The following is a 24,228-nucleotide window of genomic DNA, read 5'->3' as shown; positions in this document are numbered from 1 at the left end:
ATGGCCCATGATATATTAAGGATAGAAGCAGCGAGTTTGTGCATTTGTTTGAATGTTAACTATGGAAAAAAACCATCTCCCATGTCTGCAAAACCTCACTGTCAATCATGTAAGAGTCCCGTGTGCCTCAAAAGCTCGCCTTTAGCGAGCTGACTAGAATCCTTCTTCTAGCACTAGGAGTTTCAAGCAGAGGTTGGGGACAAAAAATAAGACACGAAGTTTAACTAAAGAGAGACTTGAAAAGGCACATGGAAATAAAGCTTAAGGTAACAGTATAGGTAGGCTCACCAGACGTGAGAATCCCAGAAACTGTGCACCTTTCTTATGGTTAAAAAGAAAAGGAAAAAAAAAAACAAAACAACACAAGAAAAAGCAGAACAACTTAAAAAAACCCACATCTCACCTTCTGCAGGCATGGCGCGTGGATTGCTAGAACAAATATACGCTCCATCGCCTCCAGTGAGTAAAGTGCCCAGAAAAGATTTGTCTTCCTAAACAGGAAAAGCAAATAGTAGTATCACAGACTGGATCAAGGACTGTAATCCAGGCAAGAATATTTTCTCATGCTTTTGCTTCAAGAGAAAAGGTTTTCTTAAACAGCATCTGTCAGATCTTTTTAAAAGAGTTTTAAAGTGTGTTGATACAGAAAAACTAGTGAAAGACAGCATGCCAAGAGTGTAATTTTTAAAAGCATTTCCCCCATTTTGGTTTTGCCAGCAGCTATTAAATTACACGTTATTGTCACAACCACAAGGCATAGCTTTTTGTATTTAGATCGTCAATCTACTGAACTAAAAGTATATTACAGGAAAATAAATCTATTTATAATGAAGATTTCTGGTAACCACAAATTAAACCACAAATGCAAAACTCATGCGGTTTAAGATGTTCCCAGATCCCAAATTCTTGTCTTTTTCATAGTGCTTGAAATGTTTTCCTTTAGACATTTAGCATGCTAATTAAGTTAAAAGAAAGTTGCGTGTAGAGTGGCATTGAGTTCTGGGTTTTTTTTGAAACACATGAGCTCCATGGGTAATAGCCAGTGAGACTTCCATGAAATCGTAGCGTTATTAGAACTCCTTTTCCTCTTGGGTGTTGTCATTCTTTGAAATAAAGAAAACCTCAAACTTTTACACACAATGTATTTTTTTGTCAAAGTTTGAAAAAGACAGTATAGAACAGGCAAGTCTTTCGTAGAAGAGGAGTAACAAACATAATGAAAGCCAGTTTTGCTAGCAGCATTCTTTGAATGAATGAATGAAGATTCTTTGAATACTGGTTCTTGGAAGCGTAACTTCTATAGTTGAACAACATTGTTTAATTTTACCTTCAATATATGCTGTGCCTTTTCAGACAGTTTCACATCACTGTCTTCAACCTGTAGCCACAAACAGTTTCAATTTGTATTGTTGGTAGATAAAGCAAGTCTAACATTAAATAACAAGCATTAAAGAAGATTCAAGGCAAACAAGAACCTTAGGTACCACAGACAGATAAAGTCCCGAGACCAGAGTGCTTCAAAGACAGCTTTGTGCTCTTCAATACTGTGTTACCATGGGACTGAAATAGTTCCTTGGAAGACATTCAAGGGGATGCTCCCCATTAAAATGTTTTATAGGCTAAAACAACCTCGTATAGACACAAAGTAGTGTATCCCATTCAGTCTCATTTTTTATTACTGTTAAACTGTTTAAGAATGGATTGCCAAAGGGCATAATGTTGTCCAACTTCATAACATTCATTGGAATTATACCTCTAACACAGCGTAGTACATTAGAGGTCTAGAAGCAGACCTTTCTTTCTGTTGAGGCAGACATTTAAGTGATCTAAAGCGCCCCACAGCAAACAATTTTCAGAAGTCACACTGTTTACTTGAAAAACACCCAGACATTTACACAGCTAAAAATTGAAGCGGTGAAAATTAAATAATTTAAAACTTGTGCTATGAATGGAGCCACCAGCCTGTTTCCACTTCATGTCCAAATTCAATAATCAGAATAGTATTAATATATTAACATTCTGATTCAGAGTCCAAGTTCCATACTTTTTCCTCATTCAGCCATACTTTTGTAACAAGTTTTCATTTATGAATCTGTATGTATAGGAAAAAGCTCAAATAAGTTTGTGTGTACTAACCAGCCAAGAAACGTATCTTGGGATAGCTGCAGTCAGTATTATGTGGCTGGTTTCTGAATAAATGCTGCCATCTGCAGGGAAGTAAATGGAAAGCAAAGTAGTATAATACCATTCATATACTTCAGACTGTTCAGTAAGTTACTTTTACGACTTGTTATTTCTTTAGGAAATGTGAAAATCTCCTAATTATTTTAAGGACTTATTAGTGTTTAAGTGAAGCTTTCACAGCAGACTAGCTCCCAGTCTTCTTGTGCTGTAACATACATAGAACTGCTATACAATACCAAAAAAACCCTGTTTTTATTCTGGCCTTTATATACGGCTTCTTCCTTTGCTCTCCTCCCCACCAAAAGTGTTTCAAATACCATGCTTAAAACAAAAACCAACCAAACAAAAAAAACCACAGCCTGTCTGGATATGAGAGTTCATAAATATTGTTCAGACAACCTCAATACTACCTAACTTTGTCACATGTAAACAATCTAGAAAATATGCACTTTAAAGTTATGGAAATTACTCAGTATCCTGTATTTTAAGTGTAAGACTGTTCCAAAACCAAGCTTACTAAAAATCATGCCCTTTTTCAGTTTTGTTTCATCTCTTCCAAACAAAGAGCAACTGAAATTAAAACATTATATAAAGTGAGTGTTACAAAAGTGATGGAAGAGACCTGTTCGAGTTTCCTTATACAACAGAAAACATCCACGAAGGGTACTATTACACTTGAATTTTTTTACACCTCAGCCCTCTGTATCACAAGGCAGCCATAAAACCCGAAGTCCTTTCAGTGAGATTAGAGAAACCTGATACTTAAGATATTCAAGCAAGCTAAAACATTTAGGTCTTTTAATTATCCAAAGGCTTAAAACCATAACGGTAATAGTAATGACATCCATCGGAAGCCCTTTTGCATCACATCAAAGCTAACAGAATGACAACAATGGTGTCAGAATTTAAAATAGTTACCTTTTTCTTTTACTTGTATCTGTGAGGTTAGAAAGGACTCTGAAAAGACAACAGATCCCAAGCATCCTCTTCCTGTGAGCAAGTCTGGAATGTCAAATACCATCATAGATGCCTACAGCAATCCAAAAATTGGACAGAAAGGAAGAGAAAGCAGAACCTGAAACATTTCAACTGAAACTGCAAAATCCGTGTTTTAAACCTCCCAAAACACCGCTTCTATATTGTGATGGAAAGTCTGAGATCATAACTCTATGTTAACGTTTTATTCCAAATTCCACTGTTAGATTTCAGATGCTGAAATCGGGGTAAGATTGAGTTGTAACATGAAGTCAATCTCATTTGTCCCCTGTATTTGTATTCGCATTGCTAAAAATTTCAACGTGCCCCATAAAAAAAAAAGCCACCCGAGCTCTATTTTCTAATAAAATGTATAATCAGAATACTGAACAGCTTGCTTACCGTTTTAATCAAACTCAGGCTATCCTCATTATCTAATGGAGTAATTCTAGAACAATAATGATAATTAAATATTTAAAGGTTAGATCATTTCGAGTGACTTCATAGCAGCCAAAAAAATCTATTTAATTTTAAAATAAACTCTTATTTGTGTAGGCCATTTCAGTCAATTAGACAGCATGGTGATTAAAAAAAGCACAAGCTTGTGATATCAACTAAGTTAAAAGCACAGTTTTAAAAGGGAACTCTTAACGGGCTCATGCTGCTTCTACTCATTAACAGTTAATAAGATTGGTCTGCCCAGTTGCTTTAGATTTTTTAAGATGTTTTTAAGGTTCCACAGAATTACAGATATGAAATCATCAAACTGTCGCATACACAAAAGCATTTAGTACATCTTGTATGAAATAATCAAATGTGATGTTTTCTCAGAAGTTCCAAGACAAGAAATATAAACTTATTACTGTATTAAAAACACTAATTAGTAAAAAGAAGTGTAAAACAGTGATACAAACCTTCCATGATTATTCACAGCCTGAATTTGAAAAGTGATTTTGGAGCTGCAGAACAGAAATAGTACTGGTGAAAAATGTATTTTATACAAAAATAAGCAATAATAGACTTAAAGTAAAACAACAGCTGAAGTGATTAAGAAATGTGGAAAAATAAAAATGGAATAATTATAATGATTTTAAAAGTCTGAATGCATTATGAAGTTTTGGAATTTGTCAGTCATGCAAGTGCAGTTGAAAACTAACATTAGACATATGTTGTCCCAAAAGAAGCTAATACATTGACGCAATACATCAATCCATAAGTATTTGAAAATACATACCGCAGTGCAGCTTTAAGTTGTGTTAAATGAAGGGTATCCAACACAGACATGAGCATCTGCTCTGCTACATCCTTTGCCTGAAAAAGGGAAATTGAGAATAAAATATCTCTTTCCACCCTTCCAAATCCCAGCAACTACAGGAGCACCCGTAAGATAAACAAAAGACCATACACTAAACGATAACACACTGATGCACCAGGCTAAAATTTGTTCTTTCACAGATCTCATTTTCCTTACTATAAGGTTAGGAAAATTCATGAAAGATGGAAAAACAACTGTAGATGGATAAGATTAAGTATACTCTGAAATTTTTATTTTTTTTTTTAAACAGCATTCAGAGAGACTGGTTGGAGGCCACAGTATTAATTTCATTAACGTTATGCAGTTGACTGAAACATTTATTTATTTTTGGTTTGCATGTAATCTTATATTGCAAGCAATCCAAATCAACAATTACAGTGTACAGAATTGGTGCTTCATTTACCTTGGATTCAGTGGAAGTTTTAGCATAGCACTCAATGCCAGCAAGCACAGCCTCTACAACAGCAGTATATATTTGCGACAACAGCGTACTGAAGAGAAATACAAACACAACATTTACTAGACAGATAGAGTTTTCTTCCTCCTCTGTTTATAGGAGCAGTTTTTCCTCTCATAACAGAACTCCCTTGTATGGAAGGGGTCCTCGTTCAAATTAGAAATAGTTTTATACTTAATCTTTCAGTTTAGCAAAAATAAATTAGAGCAAGTAAATTGCTCAAATAACAGAATATCTTGGGGCGAAAACCCTCTTCACACAAACGTATCCTATCCCTGCTCTTCAGTCAAGGAAAAAAAAAGGTTTTATTGTTGATTTCACTGCAGTTGTGTTGAGGATCACGTCCTAACTATTCCAACAAGAACAGAATGGTAGCCCCATGTTCCGCAAAAGCAAAACTGGAAGACAGAGTGAACTGACTTCAGAGACTGATCTGTTCTGGAGCATGTCAAGCAAAAAAAGATACCAAAACAAACCAGTCACCACAACCTTTTGAGCACATCTATATCACAGCTTGGTCTGACTTCCTTATTAAAAGGGAACTGAAAAAAAGGTATACAAATAAACACAGGTTAGGTGAAGCCAGAAGCCACTTACAGCTACTGACATATTTATAGCCCCAGGACTATTGAAAACACCCACCTGTGCCCAACTAAGAAACATCAGCCTCTGTCTTCCAGCTAAATTGGAACAATAAGATAAGCAGATCAACAAAACAGGCCTACTTCCCCAAACATTAACTCCTCTCATTACTCCTTTGCAAACGTTGAGGGAGGGAAGAGGGGGGAGGAAAGAGAAGGATACAGCATTTAAGCCATATGCAAAGCATTTCTGAAGGATGTAAAAAAAGCATCCGAATCTCCCAAACGTGGCCCAACATGGAAGAACCTCAAAATGCACCAAGGCTTGTATTTGAACTTCATCCCCAATAGCCGTAAGAGATTTTAAAACGGAACCTTCTTACTGCTTTTTGAGGTTTCTTCTAATGTAATTTCATGTACTTCATGTATTAACACATGGATTTAAGTTGTTTTCAGTACACACTTATTAACGCATGTAATTCTTCTTAACTCTGTAACCATTCCTATTTTCACTCAAATTCACATACATATTTGCAAGAAAACATGTCACAGTGGGCTGAGCTTTACATTAATATCCTATAGTTACCTTATTCTTCTTCCCATTTTAAAATTTTTACGTGAACAACGCAAACCAGAAAATGGTATTTTCTTAAGAAAAAATAAAAATACAACATTTACCCCCGGGATACTTCAAGTTACACAGTTAGTTTATGCACCCCAGCCAATGTGCACTCTAGGCTGCAGTTCAGCTTCCTAAATAGAGCTAAATTTGGAGTGAATAGTGCTTATTTTTCCACTTTTTGTTTCATTGGAAAACCCTGACAACTATAAGAACCAGTTACAGGACTCAACTGCAAACTAATCCTAAAATCGTGAGGTCACGTTTGCCAGAAAAGCTAATTTTGCTGTTGTTGTTGAAACTGATTATTTGATCCAATACAGGGACCCTTCCAAGAAAAGAATATTTTCATGAAAAATACTGCCTTAATCAATAGACCCCTGCTTTGCTTAGAACCCCTCTAGCCAGCTGTTAGAACTTTATTTAGTTCACAGTGTTTTAGAAGTAGGACAACAAATATTCTCTGTGTTTAAGCAGAACACATATGTAAGCAAGACTATCTGTCAAAGTTACCTTTACTATAAAAAAAAAAAATTAAAATTCTGCTGCTCAGTCTAGTAACTTCACTTTTATGCCTGAGAACCATATGACAATTATCAAAAGTCAACAGTACTTAGCAGGAAAGGTCACTACTACCAGCTTCCTCTGACACATCTTTAATATCTCACTAAGGTGTCATGCAGGCTTGCAAACTGCTCCCCTGCAGAAGCAAGAACAGGCTCCTAAAATTATTCTAACTAGCAAGGAGGACAAAAATCACTAAGGAACGGTCTAGTTTATCAAGATTGAGAGCACTACCAAAGCAGATTATCTGCCATGTTCTTAAAGCTTGACAGGCACCTACAACGTACAGAGAAGTGGACATCAACATGGATAACAAAGTGTTATTTTTGAAAGTCAAAATGCGCAGAAGCTTTTGTAGCTTACCAAAAAAAAAACAACCCACAAACAAACCACAATTCAGAAGTTAACTTTCATCTACCCTTTCACATAGTGAAATTTCTTTGTTGGCATTTTCACTAACCATTATAAATCTTACACATTGTTTAGCTTAATGAATACTATTAATTCTATCTATGGAACGTGCTCCCACTCAGTTATAGATACTTCCCCCCTTAGTGCATATGAAGTACGTTTTGAAGTGATTCAAATAAGTGTTAAGATTAAAAAAAGTTTTCTTAAAATTTAAGCAAAATTTACTAATATTTCCTTTCATACTTTGCCGTACAGCAGAAGGGATGTCACACTAGCAACTCCTAGTCTACTCATTAATATCCTTTGAAACCCTCTCACGCTATTCTAAATAAAAATGTAGCTCTGCAAATGCCAATAGCCACCACTGACTAAAAGTGGTTTTGACCTACTACCACAAGGCAGAAAGAGTGAAGAGTTAAGGAATAATAAAAAGTTGGCAGCTTACACTTGTTCAGCTTGCTTGTGCATCTCATTGTCATTTCCTGTATTAAAAACAAAATGTTTGTTTTAAGCACTTTCGGAAGCATTTACAGAGAACTCCTTGGGCATAACATTTCTGCTGCATATCTTACACAAGATTCATCCAGCATTTTATTTAACTGTGGTTTGATTGTAGATTTAAAAAAAGAGCAAAGCACGGTTTAACTTGTATCAGTACAGCCAGTACACACTACAGCCAAGAATAAGACCTGCATCCCCTAACAGCAGCTGCATTGGGTCAGAACAAAGCTCTGTCTCACGCTGTATTCCGTCTCCCAAAGTGTTCATTCCTGGATGACCAAGAAAAAGCACAACTAGAACAAACATATGCTACAATTCCTTCCATTTTGCAAGCCTCCAACCTCAGATTCTCTTCAGATACTTTCTGAGCTGGATACGGTATCAAGATACATGGTAACCCTAAGGAGATCGACTTTATCCATGGACTCATGGAGCCATTTAAGACGGGCAAGAAAATTGTTTTTAAAAATTTCACATGGCTTGTTTTAATTCTTAAAGACAACTATTATAACATTCTACTTGACCCAAACCAGATGATAAAGAATAAAAGTCAAGGAATTTTCTCTATCCTTTTAAAATCCTCAGTTATTTTGTTAAAAAAAAAAAAAGGCAAACTTATTTGAAAACTACCACTTGAAATTACTAGATTTTTGGGGACTGTTTTTCTATCAATGTGTATGGAGCACCAACTTAAATGTTTATCTAGTAATTCTAAGAGGCCTGCATGCTGAGGTACTGCCTACCTTTACACTGCATTCTGATGCAAACAAAATATGCTTCTTGACCTTTGAATCATTATTTGAGAATATCTGACAGATTTTTGCACGAGTGTAGGATGTGCAATGGAACAATGTTCTGTTATGACTTCATGCACCAGCTACAGAATTACACAGTATCTACCACTGCATGAACTAACGCTCATAAAAGGAATCAAAACCATCCTTTAACCACTACAAATTTTAAACAATCAAAGAGAATAACTACCTTTAATTACTGCTTGGTGTTTTTAATATACTTACCCAGGAAAGGAATGTGAGTGGTTCCAAAAAAATAGGTCCTTGAACAAGCCAGTGGTCCCTTTGGAGATACGCACTGCACTACCTAGTTATCAGTATTAATAAGATACAAAGAGACGTTAGTATAAAAAAATTAGTGCAAAAGTTAACAATAAGCTAAGTTCCCCTTAAGTCTTCTAACCACTGACATACTACAGGAAGTGCACAACACAGACTTAACTGGATTTTAAGAAAGCAACTTACGTTTTCAAAGGTATATTTCGCTTTTGACTTGACCTGAATGGTTGAAAGGCTTTGGAAAGGAGATGAGCTCTGACTTCCATAAGCATTAAGCATGTGTTTTCAATTTCCTATGTGAACTGCTTTTTTCATGAAGAGGAAAGTGTGTCGGGGTCCCATAACTATGCTTGCACTTGGTCTTATTTACTATTTTCATGACACCCTATTTAAACAGTACCACCTGTACCTGTAAATAAACCACCTTTTTAGGAACAAAATCAGAATCTGAGGACAACAGATGGAGCAAGTACTGCATCAGAAAAAAAAAAAAAGTATCTGCGTTATGAAAGATATCCAATGGTCTAAACAGGAATGGTAAGAAGGGGAGGAAGAAACAAAATTGGAAGTGTATTTACAGAAATAGATTAGATAGAGCAGCAAATGGAGGATGAGATTTCACCAGAATGCTAATATGATCCTTTCTCAGGCTTCTGATCAACTCAACATGTCCAGAATACCCACATACATCCACTCCTAAGGCAGCTATGCACGAAATGTTGTCATGACAAGATCATAAAAATCATTCCCTCAATCATACGCTCACTCCACGATGACCTGTACTCAACCACATCCATCTCCTCAACAGCACAGACTTTGGACTCGCACAACTGACGGACACTCCCAGAGCCCATGGAAATCGGCCAGCAGGGAGAACTACACAATGCAATCTGCACACTACCTCTCCTCCTTCGCTGCGAGTTACCTTCTTGATGCACCCAGCCCAGCCAGCCAGAGGATCTGAATTCCCTGGGGTCGCTTCCCCAGTTACGTCCCCTGCACGGTGGTGCAACAAGCCATCGACCTCATCATATGTTTTAAAACTAAGCTTTTACTTGAAAATGGAAACAAGTTAATCTTACAACTTGATCTTAACATTCTTTGAACACCAGAAAGATTTTCAGTTTCATGAACCGTTCAGTTGCTGAAGCATACACTGAAATCTAGATACACATAAGTATTTTTTGTCTATTCACAAAGTCATTAGCAAAAAAAGTATCCTTCCATATCTTTTCAAGAAATGGATAAACAATTCTGATTGAAATAAAATCTATATGTCAGAGTTAAGTACATCGTATGCTACCATCAGGAAGATTTTCACGTTATGGCTAGGACAAGCATCCTCACTAACAACATTTCCCTCTCCCCCACCCCATACACTTGCAGCACCACAAGCGTTAAAAAAGTTGTTTTTAAAGGGGAAAAATAATCTAACTCATTCAGCAATCCCTGATTAAACGTCTAGTATATTTTCACTTGGAAAGGGAGAGAAAAAGGAAATTTGTTCCTTAAACTGACTGATTGGTAAGGTAACATAAGTTTTTATATGTTAAGAATTTGGTATTTAACTCATGGAAGGTAAGCATTTTAAGGGTACAAAAAACATATAATGAAAAAGAAAATATACACTGTTTCAGAACATCAGATAACTACTTAAAACCCTTACCATATGTTTGGCAGTGCTTCCACCAAGACCAGTGTTTCGAACAAGATGTCCTTCTGATGGAAAATTAAAGTTACCCGAGTTCAAGTTTTCCTTAGTTGAGTGGCTACCAAACAGAACGAAGGGCTGCCGGCTTGGGCTGAGGAGAAAAGAGGGTATTGCCATCAAGATAATTGAAGAAAACTTATAAACAACAAATGAAATCAAAACTTTCAACTGTGATGGACCAACTACTGAACTTCGCACTAAAGGAGTAGGATAAAAAAAGTTTTTACTAAAGCTGCAGAAAGCCGTCCATTGAAAAGACCAAGTTCCAAAGAAAAAAGAAACTACTTGAATTAACAAGACTGTAATTTCTTTCATATACAAGAACATATCTCAAGGCTGTTTCCCAAATGCTATCAGAAAGGGGGTTTTCTTCCTATTTTAAAGTTAATTGGCTTGAAAAGCTGACTAGTTTAAAATTTACCAAACCCTGAAATGACTATATCGGAATTAAACAAAACTATTTTGGTTCTGGCTCTGCGCCCAAGACTCAACTGAAGAGGTCAAGGTTTTTCTTTTCTTTATTTAAATGCAAACAACATAGGATACTGGAAACAATAAAGGACATTGAACTCCACTGTTTAATTCCAAATAAAGAAGAATCTGCAGAGATATGCTAGTAGCTAAACAACCTTTATTTAGCACAAAACAGCAAAACACTTGGTTTTGCAGCATATGACAAACAACCTTCCCCTCTCAGTTAAAATTCCATGCTGAAATAAAATAAAGCTGACCTGTATTGTCCAGCTTATATTGGCTAAGACCTGGGGTTTTAACTGCCCTGCTTTAAACTTTCATCTTGTGCATGTTGTGACTCACAAAAGTATACTGACTTCTTCAACCTTCATATTTTAATTGGTTTTGAGTATCATATAAAAAGGACCAAAATTTTCAAACAGCTGTCCTGTGTAATGAGTTCATGAGGTTCATTAGGTATCTGAACATGAAGAAATTGATCATATTAGAACGCACAAGGTAGATGGTTTCAAACATAACGACATTGTATGTGTCATAACTACAGCATCAAATCCCAAGAAAATTTGGTTTATCCCACCCAGAAAACCTTTTGCATGTTTTTCTTTTTAAATATGCAAAGGTGAGATGTGATATACTGAGATGGTCCCAAAAGGAATTATAAGCATTATGGCATCAGAGATATGGAAATAACATATCAAGGTACTAGTGACACCACCATTTCTCACAGAATAATGAGTAATACCTGTTATCTGTTATATGGCTTGAGATCATTCCATGACTGAAATAACTCCTGAAAGGCTGTGAAGAAGAAAAAACCCAATCTGATCAACATGTAAATTAACAGAAAACGTAATACATCCTCACTATCATTAAAAGCAAGTCTGAATTATCTTTCTCAGAGAAAACTCCTGAATCCTCAAAAACTACTTCCAACCTCCATAAATAAACCCAAACACCATTAAGTCTCATATATGCTTAAAATGCAACAGCCACTACTGAAAATCACTGTGCTGTTTTTACCCATGCTGCATGTTACCATCAGCTATGTCTGAGGTTTGACATGTGCAACCTCAACTTGTCAGGAAGCGCATGTACTGGAGCTCCCACCAAAATGAAAGTCAAGCTACCTACAAAGAGGGATCTGTTGCGCAGGCATACATCAAATAAGTTCAATTACCAGTGAACAAACACTCAACTGAATTATACAGGCAGTCCTAAACCACCATACCATGGATAGGTAAGGTGGGTGGTGAACTTAAAAAAACAAAACCAATAGTTACTCCTCAAACATGAAAGGTGAGATGGGGTAGGGAGGAAAAAAAAAAAAAAAAAGAAAAAACCAAAAACCAAACAAACCAAAATCCAATCCTGAATACTCGTTACTTCTGCATGGATGACACTAGCATTTCAAAGGATTACTGAAGCAGGCTTACCTCCCCTGCCTGAGATTCTGATAGTTCCAGAATGAAGGGAATTTCAGTATCAAAATTAGCAAAAAAGTTGGTCCACTGGTGTTCAAAAATCATTAAATCCTAGAAGAAAAATATTCAACATTACTTAATATGGCTAATATTATATCAGAGAAAGGAAGTCACAGATTGTACTGAATGAACCCAAATTACTTTAGAACAACAAAGATTACATTTCATTATGCAGTGTAGAATACCACCTGCCCAATGAAACAGTAAATACAAGAAAATAAACATCTTTTAAAAGATAAAGACTTTCTGCAGGATTTTAGGGGCTTTTTTGGGTGTGTGGTTTTTCATTTGTTTGGGGTTTCAGGTTTTTTGGAGAGAGAGGAGGCGGGAGATGAAAAAGGACCAGAGTCCTGCACTCTCTGCTTTTAACCCAAGGAAGTACACCGTTTTGAGATCACTCATAACTCAGACCTCATACTTCCCCTAAGACTTCCAAAATGAACACTTGGACAGATTTAATTTTCAAATTTTAAATCTGTATATGGTTCTGCAGTAATTTATATCTGACATTAAGTATGCTTGTGGACAGAAAATGAGGAACAGGGTGGAGAATTTGGGAAGCTCATGATACAAGTGGCAGACTGTCATTTCCTTACCTGCATTTGTTAAAAACATTGGTAAGTGGAAAAGGAAATATCAGTAACACCTCACTAAGCAAAATTAAAAAGGAAGATGTCTACAGGTAAGTGTTGCATTCAAATTAATTTAAAAAAAATCAGAAAAATCAATAGAAAGAAAAGTGTATATCATGCTGATAAAAGCAGGAATCTTACAGAACTAGGAAATTTTAAAGTGCTCTCAATATTACCTTCAGTTGCTTCTCACGTACTAACTTGGAAGATGAGAGACATCCTGATTTTAGGAAGTGTAGTTTTTCATATATATATATAAATATACATATATAAAAAAATATATAAATATACATATATAAACAGGCAAAACCAGAACTACGATTTTAGCACTGGCATAAGTATTATACAGTATTTTACTTCAGCCACTTCATTAACACAGCAATGAATGAAATTTAGAGAGTGAATGTTGATGAAATCTTACAAGCCTTCAAAATATTAATAAAGCCTATATTAGAGGTTTAAAACAAACGTTTACATTTAGAGGGAGAAACTGTCATTGGAGAAAATTCCAGTCTCAAATCTTTTCTTAGAAGCTAAGAATTAAAAAGTGCTTTTGTAATTTTTTTGGGAACACATCAATACTGTACAGAACATTCCTTTAAATCCCAAGTAGAGTTTAAATCAGAACTTTTTGAAAACAAAGCTATGTTAACAATAACAAAAATAAGATAAACACATACCACCTTCAAATGCTAAGATCGCCTAACTTCATCCTCACTGAGAAAATTATCATTTTTAAAAATCACCAATTTCTATGAAACCCCATTCGTTAATTTTTTTTTCCAGAAAATCTGAAGTCAATTTAAATATCTTTCAGGTTTAAAACTTCAAAATAAGATAAATAAGTCTGCTTCGGGGTAGATTTAGCAGGTACAAGAAAAATCCCAGACGTTTACTCACTTCCACAGAAAGGGGGAAGTGAAGTATCAGAGAGGAACTATTTAGACTGGCAGCCTTATAAACCATATGACATTTTAATTTTCATTACATTAGTTGATTAAACGACCAAATTGGTGTGAACTACCAAAATTTTATTAATAAAGGATACTTACTGCTGTATATTAAAAGCCTACTTTGCTACCAAGCTAGAAACTGATATAAAATTAACAACAAAATATTATATACTAATACTCATACAGTGCTTTCTTCTCTAGTACTGAGATCAGACCATTGCATTAAAATGAGGCAACACTTTACACCGTATGTTTGTATTTCACAAAGCATCAGGGCAGCCACTGTGTGTCACTGTTACCCACTCAAAGTAGTTACAAATCAATCCTGAAAATGTTTTTTCCTGGAAGAATGCCTGTAAATTAAAGTGGATTTCCCCCCCCACCCCCAGCCCTTGCTGCAAAAGGAGAATTAACACACACAAGCATACCAACTGTCTGTATTTTGTACATAGTCCTGTGACCTGAAGAATAGTTATACCATTTAGAAAAATGTTTAGGAGAATTTCAGGCAAATTAAGAAATTCAAGGAATCCAACACAAGCTATTTTAGTGTTTTGCAGACTCTGTGGTAGATCTGAGGAAAAGAAAGAGACTCTGTGAACAACAGTATGCAGAGCCCATAGGTTAAGTCCCTAAGCACTATTAAAAACAAACCAAATCACAACAATTTTGCTCTATGGCTACACTAGTAGTTGATTCAGAATATTTCACTTGCATTACCTCAAAGAGCAAGTCCTCCAAGGAAACAGGATCCATTTTGCTGTATGTCTTCCACAAATCAACACTGACATCCATTAACTGAAAAATATTTTAAACACACTTTTGTGAAAAACACCATGAAGAATGCCACAGATTCAGGTTTAAGCCACAGTGAAACAGACTTACAGCATACTGCCCAGACTAACAGTTATCCTTAACTGAGTTCAGAAATATTTTTACACTACTGACTACAAAAGAATTGACCAGACGCAAGTGTTCTGGAGTTCTGATGATTCAGAGACTCATCTCCTCAAGTCAGGGTTTAAAGTAGGTGCAAAGTTTTGTTTGCATCTTTCAAACAAATCCTTTCACAAATTTTTTCAAAATTGAGTTAATAGCAAAGAATAATATCAGCTGGTGCAACCAAAAGGGAAAGATCAGTTTCCTGAGACAAGACAGACAAGAAGCAGATTCCAAGGTTACTCATCCTACGCACGAACGAATTCTTGCTGTAAGCTTAATGTAAATTTAGGCAAAGCTAGGTTAACTTAGCAATATCTTCTTCCAAGTAGTAAGATGATGCATATGAGAACACTACTAAAAAACACATTCTTAAGGGACACTTGTATCTGAATAATTATTGCATCTACAGGGTTCCCCACTACCCACTTAAATAAAAATGCAACCTTGAATAGAATTTTCTTAAACACTGCTTTACTGCAGTTACTCATATTATTAGATATGGCAATAAAGATTTCCTAGACAACACTTCCATTCACCTATCGGCACAATAAATTCTCTGGATGACAGCATCTTGAGCAACTGTGACTTCTGTAGAAAGAGTAATAGAGCAACTGCCCAACACAGAAAAAAATATTAGAAAGTTAACATCATTAGATCATCTTCAAATCTAACATCACAGAATGCACAGTAGAGGGAAAGTCAATTTGAGAAGCTAAAAATGCACTGAGAACACCCTCTTTTAATAACATCAGAAGTATTCATTTATAATCATTTACAGTGATCCCAAATGTACGTCCTCCCATAGACTGGTTTTCCCTCCCCACCAGTGACATATAGCAGCTGCCTAACAGATAACTATGCATAAACAGTTATGTATAGAGTTAAGAATGCCGCTTCCCACTTGAAATCCCCTTATGACTTTAAGGAAGAAGAAAGCAAGAACTGAAGCTGGAACTGGCTGAACTGCCAGAGCTAACACGTGTACTCTTAAAATCAGACACTGAGAATTTACATTGCTCCTTTTTAAGTCTGCAAGACTGCAGTAAAGACAGTATCAACTCCCACAAGGAAACAGGAGAAGCTCTGTCTTTACAAAGTCATCACCACACTACATCCACATATTTTCTCAAAGCCCCTACGGATTCATTACATGAACTGGCAAGGGTAAAGACCCAAACAACTCCTCGATTCACAGTCCAATTTTCCTTGACATCGGGAAGGACTATTGATTCATAGGCAGACCTCCACAAGGATGTGCACCTATTTACACTTTGTATTTAACGATTTTGACAGGTTCACACAACAAGATGATTACAGTACCACTGATGAAGAAAAAAAAACATGAATAAATGTATCAGTGGAAAGAGTACAGTACCCAGAGAAAGGCACACTTGAACTCACATAATAGATTTTTGAGCAAGCATGTACAGTACTATATGTTACAAGATTTTAACAACGGTACTATTCATTCCTTGGGTTTTTTCCAGTTGTCAGAAGTCAGACAAAGAACATTCTGGCTGTAAAAATGGAGGAGTGACAAGAAAAATAGGACATCTGTATTTCTGTGGCAGAGGTCCAAGAAAATTAAATACGAGAAGCTTCAAACAAGTACATAAATACAAAGCCTCTGAAGATGCTGTTAGAGTATATTTAATAAATAGGCAAATCAAATTACACAAGTTGCTCAGAGTGGAACAGCAAATCATTACTACAACTAGGAGCATCATCCAAAAATCTTTCTGCCCTATTCAGCAGGCTATGATGATGCAATATATAATGCTGATGAGAAAAGTAGATGCATCTCTCTGTCAAAACCAGTGACACAAGAAATACAGTCACTTCTAATTTTCTCAGTTCATTTCAAGACATTTGTCACTAACCAGCTTCTCTTGCACTGCTCTTGAAAATCTATACCCATGTAGCAGAGTTAAAAAAAGCGTCTTCTGTTACAGGAGGCTCTAGAAGATACAGAAAAAAGTTCGAAATCACAACAGGGAGGCTGGGGGGCAATAAAACAATCATGGTTTATCCAGGACAGAGTGCTGTGTAGCTCATAACAGTCTCTCAGCAAGACTGTGGCATCTCCATCCTTGCACATTCAAAACTCAGCTTTGTAAGATTCTGAAAAACTTCATCCAACTTAGAAGCTCACTCAAGCGGTGAGTCAGGACCAGATGATCTCAAAAGGTACTTCCCAACTGAAATAATTCCGTGATTCAATTTCTGCTTCAGAATGGAAATGGAAGAAGTTTAAAAATTAAACTACTTACTTCATATTTCATTGTAAAGAAGCCATCGCCCCCAATTCCTTCCAGTGCAAAAGCCTGCACTATTGGCCACTTTTCAACAATGAACATATCAAATATCTGTAGATGACCTGCAAAAGAAGTTTCACAGAAACACTCTCTCACAAATACTGGCAGTTTAACTTTCTGTGAGATCTTAGAGTTGTTCTCAGATTCTAATAAAAGAGCTCAATTGTCCTGTCTCTGTACAACTTAAATTCTGCAATTGAAAACTGTTTTTTGTGAAGACAGTAGCTTTTAGAAACTCCTTTCTCAGCACCCCAAATTTTGTCCGTTTTTTCTAGCTAACAGTCTAGCAAAGGGTATTATGTCTCCTTGCAAATTTCATTCCAAGACTATTAGCAAAACTGTGCCCATTAAAATTCAAGATAATAAACAGGGAACGTTACTTCCTCCCATTCCTTCAAATATTTGGGCTTAAGTAAAATACTGTCAATGTCATCCCTATGTTAAATCAGAATTTTAAGTCAGGGGAGAGGAAAACTATTCTGCTACTAATCGGTGAAGCTGTAAGCCATCTGAAGCGAACTGTGATTATCATCCTTAAACTACACACCTTCTTTAGATACCTCCTAACAAAGAACCACCATCCTTCCCCCTTGCCCTGACCCATTAATCATTTTTCAGGCAGTCAGAGCACATCATCCTTTCTCCTTTCCTCAATAGAAGCAATGAAGAATTATGAATTTAAAAAAAAAAACCACACACCACAAACAAAAAAACCCACTCCACTGAATTAGCTTGGTTTGAACTTACATGGTTCAAAAATAGAAAGTTATTTGCCTTTTTTTGTTGTTCGCCTCTCACCTACTGTACTATGGATCAAAAACTCCTTATGCTCATGCTGCACAGTGAAGAACATGCACTGCATTGCTTTTGCATTATTCACTGTTGGGGATATTGCAAAGTACACTTCACTGAACAATGTAAGATAACACTGTTCAGGCTGCAAGGCTGGCTACAGATCATAACAGGAAGTCATACAGTCCAGTTTTTTCAGTGCTAAAAAAGGAAACTTGCGTAACGAAACATTTATTCTTTCCTTACATAAAGAAGTATTTATCTGGAGCTCTCATCTGAACAGAGAACTTCTGTAGCAGCAGAACACACTTCTCTGAATGCAAATTATTTCTTTGCCTCACGCTGCGAGCATTCACCCTTCAGATGAAGACTAAGGGCTTACATTTTTCAGAAAGAAACCGAACTCAATTAAAAAGAGGCTAAAAGAAAACTATTGACATATTAATCCGTATTTTTTACCAAAGGCAATCTTCATTCCCTGAACTGCATGCCTTGCACGCTGCAAAACACTTACACTATAAGCATAAAACAAGCTAACCTACCTTGGCAGCTGTATGGAATACCAATGCGACTACAATCTCGAACCATGTCTACAAAGCTGGAAATTTTGAATTCCTCTGCAGCTTCTTCATCTTCATACTGAAAGAAATCATTTAAAATAAAATTTGATTAGGCATGCCTAATTTGATGGTTAGTTTTGCACTAAAGGGAATACGTATTGTACTGCTTTAATTCCATGGCAAATGTCACTTCACATAATCCACTAAAATACTACCTACAGGTTCCAGAAGTTGAAGAACCTCTTTAGCCTCTATATTTTAGAAACTCCATCATGGCAGGGATATATTCAAGCCAATGGAAATTGTTCTTTAAAATTAAAACTGCAGAGCAAGGTTTTTAATAAGGTTATACGAAGGCATAAATGTATATTTTATTTTCAGCTTTCAGTGAAGTCTCTCAACATCATCTACTAGACTCTGGACAATTTTAAACAATAAAAGATACTTTGAGAATACCAACTGACATGCCACAAAAACTTGCCACTGAGAAAAAAAATAAAAAATTACCAGCTTGACAACACTAAACTGGAAAAGCAGACTGACAAGATATGCCTTAGGTCACAGAACAAGCATTGAGAACCAACTGCTGTCTGAGGGAGAGGTATATGTAGGAAAAGGAAGAGGAAAGAAGAGGAGACACCACCATGCAACACTATCTTGCTGTTTCATGCTAGTAGCAGACTGCAGTTGTCTGAAGACTTCAGCAGACTGAAGGGGTGAAGAACAAATATCACACATGGCTCAGGGAAGCATAAAAACTAGACTGAAGAAAGAAATCACACAAAAATCATTTCTATAAACAGAACAAAAACCTAGAAATACTCTCTGATTTCTATCTGAAAAGGTACAGTTTAGCAGCAAGTTTGACACCAAAAGGCCTAGCCCCACTGGATACTTCAAGAGTCACTTGCTTTTTGGAGCAAGATCAGAAGGCGATAGTGTTTTGTCTACTACTTTTTCTTTTTTTTTTTTTTTAAACGTACACTGCTCTGAACTTAATGTTAAGGTAAATTACATAATTATGAACTTTTTGAGCCTCAGGGTACACCCAAAAAATTTATTTTAAGAACAAGTTCTTTTAAGACAAGCCTGAATTTAAGATGCAGCCCAAGTTCCTCTATGATGCATTCTTTCTTCAATCTCAGGAAGCCAGATCAAAGTTTCAGCTCAAAGCCAAGCCCCAAACAACTGCCAGTTTCTCAAGACTTAAAAAGCCATTAGAATAAGAGCTCGGGTTTTGGCAGAGTGCTAAAGGCTTGCTCACTATCTGCTATTGCAGATATAAATGCAGCCCGTTCCATAAACAGTACAGTCATGACACCCAGAAAGCTTATACAGTATGCATAAAATTTCAGTACTTTATCTTATTTGGCCATTTTGAAAATGGGCGTTCTTTAATAATATGGTTTTTCTTCCAATAACTAGGATATTCACTTAAATTCTTATGACCTAGTTAAAGACAAGTAGGAAGGAACAAAGGAGAGGCTATAGGTTTTGCCAGATTCACCAAGAGCTTCACAGAGTCAGCCACAGCATTGCTTGCTTTATTTCTAAAACTCTTGAGCTTTTTTGGTTTCATTTTTACAAAAGCAAACAAAAGTTATTTCTATCACTGAAAAAAAAAAAATTGCTTAAAAGCCACTGCAGGCAATCCTCCTGTAAACAGGATGCACTTAAAGCCTGACACAGCAACAGTTTTTGATTTCTCTTTCAGAAGTAATCTAGGAAACTGGCAATTCTTATACATTAGAAAATGCATCGCTTAGCTCATTCACATGAAACAGCAATGGAGTAAACTTTGTATTTTCAGCTTCAGAAATCAGACTTTTCCATTCACTTCCACAAATAGCAAGGCATATGGTTTACCCTTCTAGTTACATCACTATTTCAAGCCAGTACTGTGTGATTAAGGTTACTACTCACCATGATAAATCATATAAAAGGCCATAAGCGGATGGAGCTTAAAATTCAATAGCTGAGATTGCAGTTGTGCTAGCAATAGTGTTAAGAACTACTCCCTTCTTCATTCCAAAATGCATGTGTGTTTATCACCATCAGGTATGGTTCAAGATTTGCCCTTTCAGTAGGGATTTTGGCAACAGAAAAACTTTATGAAGCCAGGCTTTAGATTTTGCTATAGCACGCTTTCACCTGTAGCTCCAACTGTTTACATCTTAACAAGAAGTAATTATCTCCCTCCATGCAGCACTCATGGAACTGTATCTAGAACACTACACCCAGTTTTGGGACCTACGTGCAAGAACAACATTAACAACCTGGAGCAAGTTCAGTGGAGGGCCACCATGACGATCTGTGGGTTGGAGCACTTGTCCTACAAGGAGAGACCCAGGCTTGTTCAGGCTGGACCTCAGAGCTGCCTTCCAACACCCGCAAAAAACACTACTGAGATGGTGAAGCCAGGCTCTTTGCAGTGGTCTGCTGTTGCAGGATGCATGACAAGGGGCATGATTTAAAACAAGAGAGGTTCAGATTGGATAAAAGGCAACACTTTTTCACTATTAGGAGAGTCAAGAAATGGAAAGAAGTTCTGCAGTCATCATCCTTGGACACTTTCAACATCCAACTGCAAAAAAACTCGAGTAACCTGATCTGATCTCAACACTGACCCTGCCCTAAGAAGGAAGTTGGACAAGACAATCTCCAGAGGTCCCTTCTAACCTAAATTATTTCATAAGTCTGTGATCTAAACTATCAAACAGACAGATGAAAACACAATCAATCTATCATAAGCCCCATTGCTTTCAAGCTGGAAACTCAAGGGAACAAAAGGTTCCCTTCTCTCCCTGACCTCCCCATTCATTCTTCCACCAGCTTCACCCATTGACATTGCAACTCCTAACCCACTCCCTTCAGATTTCAGTATAATTCTAATCTAGAAAAGGAACTACACAGAACTGAACAGGGGAGGAAGCTTCCCATGATGGCACTTAGGAAGAAGCATTTCCAGCTTCAACTGGAATAAAAACACTTTTATTCTACACATAGACAAACTATTTTCATTTTTTACTCCTCTAACAGTACTCTACTATGATTAACATAGTTTTTTTAAGAATACCTTGATTCTAAATGCAAGATGAAACTCACATCACTCACATGGTCCAATGAAAGTGAGGTTAATAGTTCTTGAAAGGAAGAGTTGAAAGTTGAAATGAAAATACATAATACAGTTTCTTGATTTTAAATTGCTTACTAAGCACATCTTTTCTAATATTCTAAAAATATTGGCAAACAACGCATTAAAACACTGCTTTGTTAGCCAATAAAGCTATCATTGGAAATCGCAGTCTTGACTGTGGTACTTGATTCAGATTCTGCATTTCTCACAACCCACATGTTCTTTCTCATTAAAAGACCATTGACTCATGTCAAAACAATAGTAATTAGAGCAATTCGTCTTCACGCTCCAACAAATACAAAGTATTAAAAACATATTCTTCTTGCACACATTAGAAAAATTGTTAATACCCATATACATGCAGATCACTCCCCTGCTGAGCATGAAAAAGAAAAAAAAAGATCTCTGGAAGGAATGTTAAAAAAGTTCCACTTTGAATATCAGTTCATTAGCAATTCTTATCGGCATTCATTTTCCACTTACCTCATTTTCAGTCAGACAGTGAAAATGCAAGTTCTTCCAGTATGCCACGTACGGCAAAAGATGATTATAATTCACAGGGTTACAGTACAGATGGACACTGTCAGCTTTTATTAACATGATTATATCTGCAACAAGCAGAATAAATATTATTCCAGCATCAACACTCCATGCACAGAACTATATGGGCACAAAAAAAACCTCACAGAAACTGAACAGAAAATACTTTTCCTATAATGTACCTCATTAAAAGAAAATTGTTCCACTTCTTTAAAAAAAGAGAACGAAACAGTTGGCAGTCATATACAGTTCCAAGTACAATAGTACTTCTTACTGTTCCAAACAATTGTGGGTTTATTCTGAAGTCTTGCACAGAACTTGCATCAGCCAGTCCTTTGAAAAGCCAAGAGTGTCAGTGATGAGTCCTTACAGAGCCCTTACAAAACTGTAAACTATAGTTGCTCTTGCCTGATATTGCATGAGAAGGTTGCTCCAACTAAAAACCAGCACTACAGCCTATGGGGTAGATATTCAACGTTTTGTGCAAATAAGGGAATAATAATCTATGATCATGGTGACCGGCCGCCTTTCAAATATTACAAAAGCGAGTTAATATATTGAAGTAAAAAAGAGTTCAAGTATTTTAGAACTCCAGAGGTGTGATCACACAATAATCATTAATGCATGTACATACATACCATGACTGAACTAGGACTTCTCATAACAGGATTTATTTGTCTAGGTTTAGAACACCTTGGGGAATGTATGGAGAGGGGACATGTTTAAAAACAAGAGTTCTTCAGCAGCATTTTTAAGAATAGGTTTTCACATGTACATACACAATTAGAGATTTACTGACTTTTTTTTTTTTGAGGTATGCCCCTTTTTCCACTCAACTCCCTCCAGAAAGACTGAAGAACAGGTAAAAATGCTGAGTATCTTACCATCAAGAACTTCTTCAGGAAACCCAGTTCTTTCAAAGTCATTGTTGTTCTGGTTATACAAGCCAAAAAGCAGATAGTTTGCCAGTTCCCTGCAACCTTCATTGTATCGACTATCTATTCCTGCAAAAGCAAAACCACATGTGAAGTGTTATGTGTCCTAACATTGTACACCTGAAAAGTTCGTTTTCTTCCCTAATAAGAAAATTTTAAAACAGAAGTATTAATTCAGCTCCCTCACACAGTTAGTGGGCACTTATGCCTGTTGAACATACTAGGAAAACGGGGTAGTGAACAAGGAGTTTTTCAAGTTCATTGCCACATCCTGACATTCCACTCTTGACCTAAATCCACAGGCATTGCTTGAAAAAAATTAAATGAGTCTAGTTTTCTGCAGTGCTCTGCATCAACACAAGTTCAATTTTATCTAGTAATTCAAACTTAAACATCTGTCTGTATGTAGTATGCATTCTAATTAATACGTTCTTGAATGAAGCTTCCTAACAAACTAATCCTGTGACCTAAATCTCCTGCTTTAGAATACATGATTAAACATTATCTTATCAGTATTATAGTGCAATCCCTGAGTCACCACAAAGCCAGTGCAGACTTCTAACGAATCGTGCAAAGATATTCTGACAAAACATATGGTATACAAACAGCTTCTAAGGAAAGCCTTTTCTGTTCCTTGGGAAAATAAAATTTAAAAAACTGAAGATATGGAGCACGAAGAGATATAAGATTCATACAAGAAATACAGGCCACAGATTTAGGAAATGTTTTCATCTCACAGTCACAGTTCCTAATTCTACCGTAATAAATCAGGTTTTCTCCACAAGTAAACTATGCACAAAACAACATCCTTGACATCATACTTGATAGAGGTCACTGGTCCCAACTGCTTCAAAATTTCTCATAAACACTAACATCAAGTTTTCCTACCAAGTTATATTAGGATACAATTGGATGGTTGCCAACAAATGAATATTTGTTACCACTGTCCAAAGGAGAGATCAGTACACTGATAATATAACAACACGGCCTGGATGTCTGGGTTTCAGGACTTGCATCGGAAATCAAACTCCTCAAGAGTAACCTGAATGTACCAGAAATTGGAATAAATCCTAGGTT

The 24,228-nt window shown here is 36.4% G+C and overlaps 1 protein-coding gene across 1 annotated transcript in view; it reads right to left on the bottom strand.

Moving 5' to 3' along the window:
* The window catches only part of DNAAF9 (dynein axonemal assembly factor 9), a 78,458-nt gene that overhangs the window by 38,551 nt on the left and 15,679 nt on the right, over nt 1-24,228 (bottom strand). The window contains exons 3-20 of the mRNA XM_063335535.1: nt 23,101-23,220; nt 22,160-22,284; nt 18,523-18,619; nt 17,144-17,250; nt 14,652-14,729; nt 12,299-12,397; nt 11,608-11,663; nt 10,347-10,482; nt 8,627-8,708; nt 7,552-7,588; nt 4,878-4,965; nt 4,394-4,470; nt 4,074-4,118; nt 3,562-3,607; nt 3,103-3,214; nt 2,137-2,207; nt 1,328-1,378; nt 404-491 (exon numbers count right to left, since the gene is read on the bottom strand). Of these exons, the coding sequence (XP_063191605.1) occupies nt 404-491; nt 1,328-1,378; nt 2,137-2,207; nt 3,103-3,214; nt 3,562-3,607; nt 4,074-4,118; nt 4,394-4,470; nt 4,878-4,965; nt 7,552-7,588; nt 8,627-8,708; nt 10,347-10,482; nt 11,608-11,663; nt 12,299-12,397; nt 14,652-14,729; nt 17,144-17,250; nt 18,523-18,619; nt 22,160-22,284; nt 23,101-23,220 (1,515 nt within the window). The remainder of the gene's footprint in view (nt 1-403; nt 492-1,327; nt 1,379-2,136; nt 2,208-3,102; nt 3,215-3,561; nt 3,608-4,073; nt 4,119-4,393; nt 4,471-4,877; nt 4,966-7,551; nt 7,589-8,626; nt 8,709-10,346; nt 10,483-11,607; nt 11,664-12,298; nt 12,398-14,651; nt 14,730-17,143; nt 17,251-18,522; nt 18,620-22,159; nt 22,285-23,100; nt 23,221-24,228) is intronic.

This window comes from Chroicocephalus ridibundus, chromosome 5 (genome assembly GCF_963924245.1).
Source record: "Chroicocephalus ridibundus chromosome 5, bChrRid1.1, whole genome shotgun sequence".
Taxonomy (NCBI): domain Eukaryota; kingdom Metazoa; phylum Chordata; class Aves; order Charadriiformes; family Laridae; genus Chroicocephalus; species Chroicocephalus ridibundus.
This window is presented reverse-complemented; position numbering and strand designations above follow the sequence as displayed.